Genomic DNA, 13922 nt, shown 5'->3' with positions numbered 1-13922 from the left:
TGATGGACACCCCTCCCAGGCAGGAGAGGCAGAGCTACTTCTGACACACAGGCAGTTATGGGGGGAAGGGAGGGAGGGCGGGCAGAGGAGCCACCCCGTCTCAAGGCAGCATGCAGGGCAGAGCCGGAGGCAGGGTCCTCCCACAGGGGCTGGGCGAGGAGGAAGGTGTGGGCAGGAACTGCATCCAAATCAACAGCAAAGACAAAGGTCACCTAGAAACGGGGACTCCACGAGGCTCTTACCCCGAAGCACGCCCCTGCTGCCTGAGGCTCTTACCCCGAAGCACGCCCCTCCTGCCTGAGGCTCTTACCCCGCAGCACGCCCCTCCTGCCTGGGCCTGGTGAGTGCGGGGCTCAAGGGAAACTGAGGCAGGAGTTGGCACTTCTGCATGGGTGAGGAAGGCACCAATCTGAGGCCCCACCCACTCCCTGCTTCGGCTCCTCTGTTCCCAGGCTGCTGAGTCTCAGGAGGCTTTGGCCCCTGAAGAACAGGGAGGTCAAACAAGGTAAGAAGAGCTTTCCAGCTCCCATTGGACCTGTGATCCGAGAGGCACCATCCTGCACAACCACCTTGGTCCCAGGTCTCCAAGTGCGCCATGGCAGACAGTACCAGCTGATCACCGCTCTTTCCCGACCCAGACACAGCCTCACGCTCTTTAGCCAAGGGAAGCCCACCAAGGATCAGTCAAGCTTGCAGTAAAAGATGAAGCCTATTTGCCTCCCTGTTTTCATGTGGGGCTTATCAAGTATTTACTAAGCACCTTCTAGAAGCCTGAAGAGGGTTATAAGCCGTGGTCCCTGAGCCCAAGCCAGTTTCAGGCTTGATTTCTGGGAGGATTGGGTGGATTGACACCTTCTGATCAGTGACCCCAGGATGGGCCCTCTTGGTCTCTGTCCATATCTGGTTTGGGGGTTTTAGCAGGACTAGGCCTAGACTAGGGACAGGGAGGGCCCAAGTTCTGGCCGGGTCCAGGGTCCAGGGCCATTTGGGACCTGTGGGCATGGCTGGAGGACACGGGGTGGGGCATGGCGGCTGGGCCCTCAGTAGATTCCCTTCACCCTCTTGTTGTCGGGGTCGAAGGGAGACTTCAGGTGAGCCTGGGCAGCGTAGGTCACCCCCATTCTCTCTAGCATGTAGTCCCCACTCTTCACAAAGTCCAGCGAGACCTAAAAGCAGAGGTGGGGATGAGGGTCACTCGTGATCGGGTGGGTGTGTGGCTCACGCCTGCCTGCATCTCTGGAGGAGGGGGTCTTGGCCTTGCTGCCTGCTCTGCCAACAAACTCATTCCTGTGCCAGAGGCTCCTTCCTGAACCTGTCCATCGCCCCAGAGCAGGTGCAGCTCCTGTCCATGTGACCTTGAGTTGGGCGCGGGCATCTGGGGTCCGGCAGAGCCCAGGTCTGGCAGCCAACATGACTTACACAGGACAGCACACCTTCTGCCCCAGCAATTCCAGGTGCCTGAGAAATAGCAGAAACACAGAGGCTTTCCCGGACCCAGGCAAGCACAGCGGCTGGAGCAGCGCCGCGGCTGGCGGCCAATCCGGCTCGCATCCCTGGGGGCAGGGGCGGCTGGAACAGCCTTCTAGACAGCTTGACCTCTGTGTGCTCCCCATCCCACGCCCTGGCTTGGCCCCCAGCAAGCCCATGGGAGCCAGTCAGCCCCAGGTGCAGGTAATCTTAGGCGCAAGGAGGGCGTGATGTCCAGCCTGGCACAGCTGGTGACACCGGGTTGGATATCACGGCACCAGCCCGGCCTGCCCTCCTCTTTGCCACGGCCACTATGAGGAGGGCAGGCTGGGCCGCTCAGGGACACTGTTCTCCCTGTACAGCAATTAAAGCCAAGGCTGGGACCACAGGAAGGAGTCTCCGGCTCTGCTCTGGGAGTCAGAGGGCTCCTTCTTGTTCCTGGCAGCTCAGGACTAGATGAAAAATGAAAAACAAACTGAGCTGTTTTGTGACAGGAGCTTGAGGAGTGGCGCTCCTGAGCCGTGTGTGTGCCTGCAGGATGGGCAGCTCGGAGCTGACCCCCACCCGCAGGCAGCACAGGGAGCTGGTGGCCTTCAAACGTCCACAGGCAGGTACAACTCACAGCGGGCACCTGGCCTTGCTAACAAGCACCCACGAGGCTGGAGCTCCTTCCCCACCTCGAGCCTTTCCCACCAATGAGCAGGTTTCCCTGTCTTAGGAAGAAACCTGTTACCCCCTGGGGTGCTAGAAAACGTTTAACAACCAGCTCTGGGGTGGGGCGGGCGTGACTGTGGCATCTGCCTGTTTCCACAGTGCAAACGCTCTGGGCAGCCCTGGCAGAGAGGGCGGGGGACGTGCACTGGCGGCTCCGGCTGCATCGGCTGGTTCTCCCCAGGCCCCCGGCTGTCGTCTGGATGCCGTGTAACCTGGGCTGCCCTGGTCACGTTGGTGAGGGACCCATCCCTGACTCGGGAGAGAGGCGAGCATTGAAGAAAGGGCCTGCACTCCCCAGCCCACCCTGGCATGGAGCCCATAAACTCCGCTTTGGCTGGGCCCCAGGGCCGTGTCAGGAGGTCCTGCCTGCCATCACAATCCCCGCTTATGAAGAGGACCCCACTCTGGGCAGTGGCCTGTACGATGAACCTGCGTGGTAGGTGGGTGTCTGTCCACATTTTATAGATGAAGAAACCAAGGCCCCAAGAGGGGGTCCTTGTCAAGGTCACAAAGCAAGCAAATGGCAGGTCCCAACGGCTGGTGGCATTGACTGTGTCCTGAGCCTCCCAGCTCCACCGCAGGAGTCAGTCCCATGGGCTGCCACTTCTCCACGGCTCCATAGGACCATGGCCTTGCCCAATGCCTGGCAGTGCCCCCCCGGGCCTGCGAGCTGGGCTTGCACATCCCTGCAGCTCCTGCTAAGGCTGGTCTGTCTCCAGGCTGCCCCTCCTCCTGGCTTCTCCCAAGTGCTCCCTCCCTCCCTGACTCCCTCCATGTGTCCGTCAGGGGCTCAGGCTGGAAGGCTCTGGAGCCAGGCCAGCACCTCCCGGCCTCACTGGGGCTTGGGCCAAATGTCAGATCATCTCCCGTGGAGAGACGTGACCCTGCTCAATGGCGCCTCCACTTCCAAGGGTCAGAAAGATGGGAAAAGGAGGTACAGACCACCCCTTCCCCTGCTGAGGAGGCCGCCCGCCGCCTGCCCCGCCACTCCTGGCCACCCTGTTCTTTCCAGCCTGCTCCTGCCTCCTGCATCCAGGGGTCAGGGTCACCTGGTGGGCGTGGGGTTGCCTGGGGTCGGGGGTGTCCGTGTGAGAAAAGAGAGGAGGGTAGGAACATGGGTCTCCAAGTCTCTGGTCACCCTGGGGGCCACCCCTGCACCCCAGGCAAAGGGTGAGCCATGGATGGCTTAAGGTTTGGGTCTTTGGTGTCAAGAGCCAGCCTGGCCAGCCGGCACCTCCTTCTAACCAAGGGAAGCCTGGAACCACCAAGTCAGATTCTTCCAGAAAGAAAACAGAGAGCTGGGGAGTCCTCCACCTGCTGAGGCCTCTTCCCCCACCTTCTCCTTCCCCCTCCTCCTTCTCCCTCTCCCTGTTCTTTCTCCTCCTTCTTTCTCCCTTTTCCCTCCCCCCCTTCCTCCTTCTCCCTCCATCTTCCTCCCCCCCTCCCCACTCCCTCCATTCTTCTTTCTCTTCCCTCCTCCTCCTCTGGGCCCCACCTGTGCCTCCTCCCTGTGCCCAGCACACTCAGGCCACGGTGCAGGGAGCTGGTTTGGAGCTGGGGAGGGATCAGTGCTAGCCTCAGCAAGGCCAGAGAAGGGGACTCACCGGCCCGCCACTGGGGTCGCGGACGTAACCGTAGGCAATGGTCTTCTCGATGGCGAACCCAAAGTCTGCCCTCCGGACGTGGCCTACCACCTGGCCGTTCCTCCAGATGGCCTCCAGGCCGAACATGGGTACTTTGCTGGAAGAAGCAGTAGAGAAAGCTGGGACCCAGAAACCACGGGGTGGGGACACGTCCACAGTGGCCTGGAGGAGAACGGAGGGCTGCGGGGTGCCCACCCATCCGTGGCTCCACGCAGATAGGGCTGGCCTGCTAGGACCCTGCCGGTCCCCAGAGCCAGCCCAGTACCTGGCCGGACACCCGGGCTCAGGCTTTGAGTGAGTAAAATGAATGAATAGAGAACATCAAAACCAGGCGCGGACTTTGCTGTTTCCGGAAGCGAGCTCCATGTATCTGGGAGAGGCCCTGCTTCCGATTTCCTTCCGCTGATCTTCTGAATGATTCAAATGTGAAACACGATTGTGGCTCGCTCTACTCTGGTTCTTTTCTTTTTTTTTTTTTTGGTGCAGTGGCGCGATCTCGGCTCACTGCAACCTCCAACTCCCAGGTTCAAGCGATTCTCCCACCTCAGCCTCCGGAGTAGCTGGGACTATAGGCACCCACCACATGCCTGGCTAATCTTTGCATTTTTAGTAGAGACGGGGTTTCATCATGTTGGCCAGGCTGGTTTCGAACTCCTGACCTCAAGTGACCTGCCCATCTTGGCATCCCAAAGGGCTGGATTGCAGGCGTGGGCCAGTGTGCCCAGCTGGGTTTGCTGTTTTTCGCAGCACAATACATACTTTATTCACATGACTTTACTGCCTGTGGTATAGGAATGCTCACTGCACAATTTTTAAAAATTGAAAGCAGGAAGACAGATTTAAAAGTAAGCTAAAATCACAGAAAGGCCAGCACCCAGGGCTAACTGGTAACACTCTGTGGCCAGTCTGCAGATTTCTGGGTGACGGGTGATCGCGGCTGCAGCTGTGCAAAGGGGTCACTGCGTAGAAGGGCCGGGCTGAGGCTGAGGCCGCCTCCTGCATCCACAGACTGGAGTCGCTGTTTGGGTCCCACTTGTCAATCGGATTAGGGCGAGGCTGGAAGGAGGTTTTGTAAATATCTTTGGTTTCGCCCTAGTTCTCGTCCTCCACGTGAGGTCCCCGAGTCCTCACGTGCTTCATGGAGGGTCAGAAGGTCAGGGCCAAGCAGGCAGAAAGGACCCAGGGACGCTGCCCTGTGCAAGGGGCCTCCTCTCCCAGAGCTGAACCGATCCTGGGCGCTGGACGCGTTGTCAAGCGGGAGGCAGAGCCCACGGGCACCCCGGGAGAAGCCGCAGGACAAGGACAACGCGGCTTCGCTCATCCTCCCTGCCCCCACCCTCATCACTCTGACACTCCTCATGAAGGCTCCAGAAATCTGGGAGAAGTGGCAGTGTTTGCGGCTGGCTGTCAGCTCCATGTCCACAGAGCCTAAAGCTGCCCACTTCCCCAGAGACCTGCACCTCGGACCCCCGCCGGCACCACAGGAGGGACTGGGAGCAGGGCCTGATCTCAGACCACCCTGCAACCCAGCTGGGACTCAGGTTCCTGGAATCCAAACTCTCCCAGGGGCCCAGGGAGCACATGCGCCAGGCTGCCAGCAGCGTGCTCAAAGTCACTCTCCGTGGGTAGAGCAGGTGGTCAGGGTGTCCCCAGGCAGGGTCTCCCCTTCCGCCTCTGCCAGGTGACTCGGCACGAGTCCCTGCCCCTTGGCACTGTGTGGTCTCCATCTGTAAGTGGGGATGGTGGCCCCAGCCAAGCCCCTCTCTCCGCATCGAAGGGCTGTGGGGAGGACTGAACCGGAAGAGGACGGGAGGTGGTGGCACAGTGACTGGGAGGCCAGGTTCCCTGGGCTCACCCTCCCAAGTCCCTCGGCCTAGACCCACCCCAGAGGGCTGGGCTGGGCTGGACTGCACCCTTCTCTCTTGAGACCTTCGTTTGAAGAGCATGGAGCCTTCCCTGTGTCCCCACATGCCCTGATGGCCTGGGAGGGGTCCCCACCATGTGCAATTTTGCGCTTCTCCCTGGGTGCCTGTTGGGCTCTGCCTCTTACGCGACAGCCTGCCCAGCACCCAGGATCAGCTCAGCTCTGCCTTTAACAGCATGGGAGCGGCTGGCAAGATGGCCTCTCTCTTTGGCCTTGATTTTCTTGTCTGCACTGGGCTGTCGGGTGCGTTCTGGAAGAGCATGGCTGACACATGGGAAGTGTTGGTGCCAGGGGCCTTAGACTGGGGGACTGAGCAGCGCCTGCCTGCCCTGGCCATGGGCAGTTGCTTCCGGGCGGGCGTGGGGCACCGGGATACTCACTCCTCCACGGTGAAGCACACCAGGCGTCGGCAGAGGCCCGTGGCCCGCTGCTGCTCCAGCGCCTCCCGCCCCAGGAAGGGTACAGGCGACTTCAGCCTGCAGGTGAAGGCCAGGCCTGCCTCCAGGGGACTGTCGTCCGGCCGCAGGTCCGCGTGCCAGTGCCGGTAGCCTGCGGGAAGGGAAGCCATGGGGTCGATGCCACCTTGAGGGGTAAGCCCTTTAGAAGATGCATGAGGATGCTGCCCAAGCCCACCCCTGCAGCCCCCACCCACACCCTCAGAGCTGCTTAGTCACCCAGGCAACCCAGGAGGAGGCGGGGCGTCCCCAACCCCAGAAGGTTCCCCAGGCAAGCCCCCCAGCAGACTGCCCGTCAGCACTGCAGCCCTCTGCACCCTCAGGTGGGGGCATCAGGGAGGGGCTCATGAAGGGGGAGCTGCCTGATGCCCAAGCTGGGTGCCCAACACCAAAGGGAGCTGCCTGATACCCACTCTGAGCCTCCATCCTCGCCCTGGGCAAGAGTCTGGGCTTCCTCCAGAGGCCATAGCACCTGCTCCCCTGGGCCATTCTTCACAGCTCTCAGGAAAACCAAGGCACCCAATTCCTACCCAACCTGGCCCTGCCCCCCAGGTGCCAGGCAGTGCCTCAGCTCTGAGCCCAGGTGTGTGCAGGTGTCGCTGATCCCAATACCATCCCTGGAGCCCTGCGTGAAGACCCTGGGCAGCAAGAGGGTTTGGGAAATGGAGGAAGCCAGGTGCTGGGGTGTGGGGCAGGAAATCACCGTGTGGGAAGAAGGCAGCCAGGTGACGACATAGGGAAGGCAAACAGCTTCTCGGCCTCCAGGTGTCTCGAGCGTCGCCCCCACCCGCCGCCCGGGGCCGTCCAGACCCTGCACTCACCTTTCTCAGTGCTCAGGGAGTCGATGGCACGGTACCCTGCATTGACGAGTCCATGCTTGGCACCAGCAGCCATCACAGCCCGGTACACAGGCACACAGGACGTCTTTGGAATGTGCAGCTCCCAGCCCAGCTCTCCGACAAAGGACAGCCGCATAGCCCGGACCTGAGGGACGAGGTCATGGCTTAGATGTGGCCAGGCCGGATGGCTGAGGTCCAGGCCCTGGCCACCGCCTCCTGGTGGACAGCTCCTGCTGCACTGTGACTATCAGCTGGCCTGGGGTCGCAGCTGGACTGCCACCAAGAAATGGGGTCTTCCAAGGAGAGCTCCCTCCAGCTGCTCTCGAATTGTTTAAGGAGAAGGAAGGGGTCACCTTTGGGAGTGGAGATGGCAGGTTTGCTGTCTGCAGACCTCAGCTCTTCCACAGGACTGGGTCAGCCTCCTGTCTGTCATAGCCAATGACCACGGCTGGTGGCTGAAAACGATAGCAGGAAACTCTCTCTTGGTTCTGGAGGCTCAAAATCCAGAATCACCGTGCAGGCGAGCCCCGCTCCATCTGCAGGTGCCGGAGAGGGCCCTTCCACTTCCCAGGCACCTCCAGGTGTCCTCGGCCTGTGGCTGCACCGCTGCCATCTCTGCCTCAGCCCTCACAGCCTTCCCTCTGTGTCTCTATGTCTTCTAGGGACACGTGCCACTGGATTTAGGACCCTCCCTGTCCCTCGATAATGTCATCTGGAGACCCTGACGTTAACTACACCTGCAAAGGTCCCATTTCCAAATAAGGCCAAATTCACGGGTTCTGGCGAGTTAGGATATAGACCTATGTTTTAGGGTTCACAGCAGGGACCTGGGACAATGTCTCACCCTCCTTATGGCCCCGTTCCTTGTCTGTAAGATGGGGTTGGGAGCCTGGCTTTATGTTTCAGAAGCTCTGAGACATGTCTGCGAGGGGCAGGGGTAAGGCAGCAGCACGGCGCAGAGGACACCACCCTGTCTGCGCTTGGTGGGGACAGAGGCATCGGGGACGGGGACAGCCAGTGTAGGTGCCAAGCTCATTGTCCAAGGAGCCCATCACCACCATCTGGTCAGCCCCGGCCCGGCGCAGGACTCTGAAGACAGCCATAGCCTCTGCCCGTCAGGACTTGGCTTGGCTGTAGGCACAACCATGTTCTGGGAGGGGAAGGTGCTGGAAAGCAAGACCCCTGCCTGGGACGCCAGACCAGGCCGGCAGGCAGAGCGGGACGGGCCTTCCAGGTGAGGGCAAAAGGCTCAGCACTGGGCAGCGGACGTGGTGGGAGGCAGGAGAGAAAGGCCGGCGGGGCTGTGGATATCTGAGTGTGAAAGACACGGTGACCCCAGACCCTGCAGAAATGAGTGCCAATTATCACATGCTCGTAGGCCAAGTTTCATCTTATCCCTCCACAGCCCATGCAATGGTGGAAACGCTGTCTATAAAGTCTGCAGGCTGAGCAGACACCGAGGCTCCCAGAGGCACGGAGTGGGCCTGGGCACAGGAGGCTCTGTGGAGGACAGCAGGTGTCTTTGGGAGGGTGTGTCCCGCACACCTGCACACCAGGCTAGTGCTCAGCCACATGGAGGCCACAGGAGCGCGGGGGGCTCCTTGCGCAGGAGATGTGATTTTCCTGGCACACTTGGTTCGGGTGCATGCCAAAACCCTTGAACCCACTGGCTCCTAAGGGAAGACCTGAGTGCTCAGCCCTGGGACCACAGAGCTCACAAATGGAATGGGGCGAGCTCAGCGGATTGCAGGACCCCAGACAGCGGACAGGCCCGCCCTGTCCAGCTCCCGCTGGGATGCGCCTGTAGGAAGGAGGGCAGAGGCCACTCTCCCAACCACAGGAGCAGCTCCTCATAAACCTGACACTTTAATCACATGGCCGCCGAGGGGCTAGATTCTTAAAGCTTTGGAAACAGTGCAATTTGCTCTAAGTTACCATTTACCCAGGCCTCTTAAAAAACTCAAAATTGACATGGAAGATGTACTGTTGACATTTCCCTGCTTCCCTGGTGCAAGCCGCAGGCCCCTGACAAAGATTGCCTTGCCAACGGGGTTCTAATTTTAGACAGCCTATGGAGGAGCTCGGGGCTCAAAGCCAATCTCACTTTCAAACAGAAAAAATGATTTTTAAAGTGCACCTATCTGCAGCCCTCCAATTGTGGATCCATGTTCAGACAACTACCTGTCACTCGGCTCAGTGACAGGGTCGGTGTTTACGGGTGGAAGGAAAGAAGCGGTCCCATCCTTCCCAGCTCCAGCAGCTCAGCGAGGACGCAGTCAGCTGGGTCTGGGTCTCCCCCGTACCCCGTGCACAGTCCGGCCCAAGAAACAGTCCCTGAACAAAGGAGGAACACAGGGGCCACACCTACATCCCGGCAAAGCGATGGGGGTCTGGGTAAACCCAGGGGCCTCTCTAAGTCCACAGAATCACTGGTTGTTGAGACATCTCCGATTTTCCTCCACTGAAGCAGCGGAGCAGGGCCAGTCCTCAGTTTTTCCGAGTGGGGACCCATAAGGAGAGTGACAGGATGAGTGAGGACATCCAAAACATGGACGTCCAGTCAGTCAGGCTTGGGTGGGAACGGCATCTCCCAGTGCCCACGGGGGTTGGCCCACTCGGCCTCAGTGCCATCTTCTGACCAGTTGGCCAAGGAGGACACGTGTGCACGACACAGATGGAAGCACAGAGCTGTGAAAGCCCCAGATGCAAGTTGGAACTCCTGGCTGTGGATGGAGTCACAGAATTGGGGAAGATCAACAGGAAGGGCCCTAGGTCAGGTTTTGTTTAAAACCTTTCCACATCCTGAGGATTCCACGCAAAAAATCTGCCCAAACTATAAAAGTCAGCAAAGTTGCAGGAAATGAAGTCAAAGGACCCGCGCGTATGTGGTCACGTGATCTCAAGGGCGCTGGGACCACTCACGTGGAAACAGTTTCCAACAAGCGGTGCTGGGAAGACTTGGTAGCCACGTGCAGAAGAGGGAAGCTGGCCACTTCCCATACATCATGTCCAAAAACCAAACAGACATGGAACAAAGACGTAAGGGTACGATCTATAGCTGCAGAACCTCTAGAAGAAAGTACGGGGATTTGGAAATGGCAAAGGTTTCCTGGACAGAACACCGACAGCACAGGTCACAGAAGCAAAACCCAGGTGGAAGCACATTAATCACGAGCACGTTTGTGCATCCAAGGACACTAACAGTGAAAAGGCAACCCTCCTGCCTAGGCCTCCCCAAGTAATGGAGAGAATATTTGCAAATCTTACATATGATAAGGGCCTTCTACCCAGACAGAATAAAGAACTCTTACAACTTAACAATAAAAAGTCAAATACCACCATTAAAAATGGGCAAAGGGGCCGGGTGTGGTGGCTCACACCTGTAATCTCAGTACTCTGGGAGACCAAGGCGGGAGGACCACCCAAAGTCAGGAGTTCAAGACCATCCTGGCCAACGTAATGAAACCCTATTTCCACTAAAAATACAAAAAAAAAAAAAAAGTTGGGCATGGTGGTGCGCACCTGTAGTCCCAGCTACTCGGGAGGCTGAGGCGTGAGAATCACTTGAATCCAGGAGGCGGAGGCTGCAGTGAGCCGAGAATCCGCCATTACACTCCAGCCTGGGCGACAGAGCAAGACTCTGTCTCAAAAAAAAAAAAAGAAAAAAAAATGGGCAAAGGACTTGAATGGACAATTCTCAGGAACAAATGCAAATGGCCAAGAAGCTGAGGAAAAGATGCCCACACCACTGCCCACCAGAGGCATGCCAACCCAAATCACAGGGAGCCATCACTTTATGCCCATGAGGGTGACAATTGCGCAAACAAGAAAAAGAAAGTAACGAGAGTTGGGGAGCACGTGGGAAACTGGGCCCTCGTGCCCCGTTGGTGGGAGTGAAAAACGGGGCAAGCGCTGTGGAAAACAGTGCAGCGGGTCTTCAAAAAATTAAAGACAGAACTTCCATGTGACCCAGAACCCCGCTTCTGGGTACACACCCAAAGGAACTGAAAGGAGGGATTTGAAGAGGGATTTGCACACTCATGTGCACAAGATTATTCACCACAGCCAAGGGGTAGACACAACCCAAGTGTCTACCAACAGAGGATGAAAAAGCCAGGCATGGTGGCTCACACCTGTAATCCCGGTTCTTGGGGAGGCTGAGGCAGGAGGACTGCTTGAGCCCAGGAGTCTGAGGTCAGCCTGGGCAACATAGGGAGGCCCTGCCTCTACAAAAAAAAAAAAAAAAAAAATTTAAAGTTAGCTGGGTGTGGTGGCGTGTGCCTATAGTCCCATCTACTTGGGAGGCTGAAGGGGGAGGATCACCTGAGCCCAGGAGGTTAAGGCAGTCACCTGAGATCGGACCACTGCACTCCAGCCTGGGTGACAGAGTAAGACCCTCTCTCAGAAAAAACAACAGCAAAACCCACCAAAAAGCAGATGATGTACAGACAAAATGTGTTCTATGCACACCATGGAATGTTATTCAGCCTTAAAAGGGGAGGAACGGCCGGGCGCAGTGGCTCAAGCCTGTAATCCCAGCACTGTGGGAGGCCGAGGCGGGTGGATCACGAGGTCAAGAGATCGAGACCATCCCGGTCAACATGGTGAAACCCCGTCTCTACTAAAAAAAATACAAAAAAAAAAAAATTAGCTGGGCATGGTGGCGCGTGCCTGTAATCCCAGCAACTCAGGAGGCTGAGGCAGGAGAATTGCCTGAACCCGGGAGGCGGAGGTTGCGGTGAGCCGAGATCGCGCCATTGCACTCCAGCCTGGGTAACAAGAGCGAAACTCCGTCTCAAAAAAAAAAAAAAAAAAGGGGAGGAACTTCGGATGCATACCAGAACGTGGATGAACACGTTAAAAACACATCATCCTGAGTGACGGGAGCCGGTTGCAAAAGGACAAATCCTGTCTGAGTCCACTCACATGAGGTCCCTAGAGTCACCAGATTCATAGACATTGAGAGCAGAATGCAGGGTGCGGGGACTGGGGAGAGGGGAGGGAGTCCTTCAATGGGCCAGGGCTTCCGTTTCACTAAACAAGGACATTCTGGGGGTTCGTTTCACAACAATATGAACATGCTTAACACTTAAACACACCAACCAACAAACTAACTCCTTTTCTTCCTGGGAAACTGAGGCTAGGGACTAAGTGACTGGCGCTTTCTGACATCCCGGGCCCCAGGAACCGAGGAGCCAGGGGAGACAGGGCCTGCAGAGACAGAGGCGGGAATTCGGGAAATGTGAGGGAATGGCCCCCGGCCAGACCAACAGAAGGTCAAGGAGATACCAGAGACCTGGGAAAGGCGGTATTTAAAAAGGTAACAGCAGAGAATTTTCCAGAAGTGAAGATGGTCGGGCATGAGCTATCAGACTGCAGGAAGCACAATGCTACCAAACGGGATAAATACCAGTGAATCCCTGGGTGGAAAACACTGGGGTCTGGGCAGGCATCAGAGTGGGCAGGGCGCAGAGGGGGTGGGTGGGGAGGACAGGAGGGAGAAATGAAAGAGAAAGAGAGAAAGAGGCAGAGAGAGGCCGGGCACAGCGGCTCACTCCTGTAATCCCAGCACTTTGGGAGGCCGAGTCAGACAGATCACTTGAGGCCAGGAGTTTGAGACCAGCCTGGCCAGCATGGCAAAACCCTGTCTCTACTAAAAATACAAAACTTAGCTGGGCGTGGTGGTGGGCACCTGTAATCCCAGCTACTCGGGAGGCTGAGGCAGGAGAACTGCTTGAACCTGAGAGTTAGAGGCTGTGGTGAGCCAAGATTGCCCCACTGCCCTCCAGCCTGGGTAACAAAGTATTAAAAAAGACTTTGAATAGACAGAGAGAGAGAGAGAGAGGCCTGAAACCCTGAAACCACCTCTTGGTGTGGCACTAACCAAGGCTATTCTACTATAGAACAGTATCTTCGAAGCACAGAGCTTTGGACATAACCGTCAGCCTAGAAACCCACGTCCTCGGGGGGTGTGAGGGGTGGGTGGACCGAGTGTCCTCAGATGCAGACAGAGCTTATTATGCACGATTCTTGTTGGAAGAATCTGTAGAGGATGCACTTCAACATCCAGCACCTTCAAGCCCGGACCCCTGACCTCACCTGGGTGCGGCTTGAGGGTCAGACCAGAGCAGACACCTGGCCAGGTGGGGGTCGAGCTGGAGGAAGACCAAGGCGAGGTGAACGCTGTCTCCTGGTCAGGAATAGGCGCTTTGGAATCAAACCCATGAAGGGTGGGATAAAGAGGACCCCTCCACCCATGGAACTAATCAGTCCCCTGGAGTCTGTGATCAGCAGACTGAGTTCTGCAAATAAAGGATTGGAGCAGGGGTCCTTTGTGGCCGAGTGGACCCTGCTGGGAGCTGAGTCCCTTGCTGCTTGGCCCTGGCTGGGGGTGAGGACTCAGGACCCACAGGGCTGCCTGATGCCCGCCTTCCCAGTGGCCAGGCGCTGTTCCAGCCTGTCGTTCTGGAGAGGAGGAGAACGACTCCTAAAGCCAGCAGAGCCACCTGCCAGTGGTGGCCTCTGCTGGAGCTCAGACCCCTGGGCTGTAGGTTGTGGCGAGAGAGGACCCTTCTGTGGAAGGAGATCACTCAGGGTGAGGCTGAGGCCTGAAGAGCCTCCCACGCAGAGTCCCCCACGCAGAGTCCCCCACGCAGAGCCCCCCACGCAGAGCCCCCCACGCAGAGCCTCCCACGCAGAGCCGCCCACGCAGAGTCCCCCACGCAGAGCCCCCCACGCGGAGCCCCCCATGCAGAGCCCCCCACGCAGAGCCCCCCACGCAGTCCCCCACACGGAGCCCCCCACACGGAGCCCCCCACGCAGTCCCCCACGCAGAGCCTCCCACGCAGTCCCCCACGCAGAACCCCCCACGCAGAGTCCC

The 13922-nt window shown here is 58.2% G+C and overlaps 1 protein-coding gene across 4 annotated transcripts in view; it reads right to left on the bottom strand.

Moving 5' to 3' along the window:
* Nucleotides 1–694: 694 nt before the first annotated feature.
* The window catches only part of SARDH (sarcosine dehydrogenase), a 69455-nt gene continuing 56227 nt past the window's right edge, over nt 695–13922 (bottom strand). For 2 of the 4 annotated variants that reach the window (XM_032261969.1, XM_032261970.1), the window contains 4 exons: nt 7025–7187; nt 6129–6297; nt 3786–3921; nt 695–1166 (listed from right to left, as the gene is read on the bottom strand). In XM_032261969.1, coding sequence (XP_032117860.1) covers nt 1041–1166; nt 3786–3921; nt 6129–6297; nt 7025–7187 — 594 coding nt within the window. In that variant the 3' untranslated portion in view covers nt 695–1040. The remainder of the gene's footprint in view (nt 1167–3785; nt 3922–6128; nt 6298–7024; nt 7188–13922) is intronic. The other 2 variants (XM_032261971.1, XM_032261972.1) reach the window with 1 other exon arrangement.

The sequence above is a fragment of the Sapajus apella genome, unplaced genomic scaffold, assembly GCF_009761245.1.
Source record: "Sapajus apella isolate SASKATOON/1434 unplaced genomic scaffold, GSC_monkey_1.0 scaffold126, whole genome shotgun sequence".
Lineage (NCBI taxonomy): Eukaryota > Metazoa > Chordata > Mammalia > Primates > Cebidae > Sapajus > Sapajus apella.
This window is presented reverse-complemented; position numbering and strand designations above follow the sequence as displayed.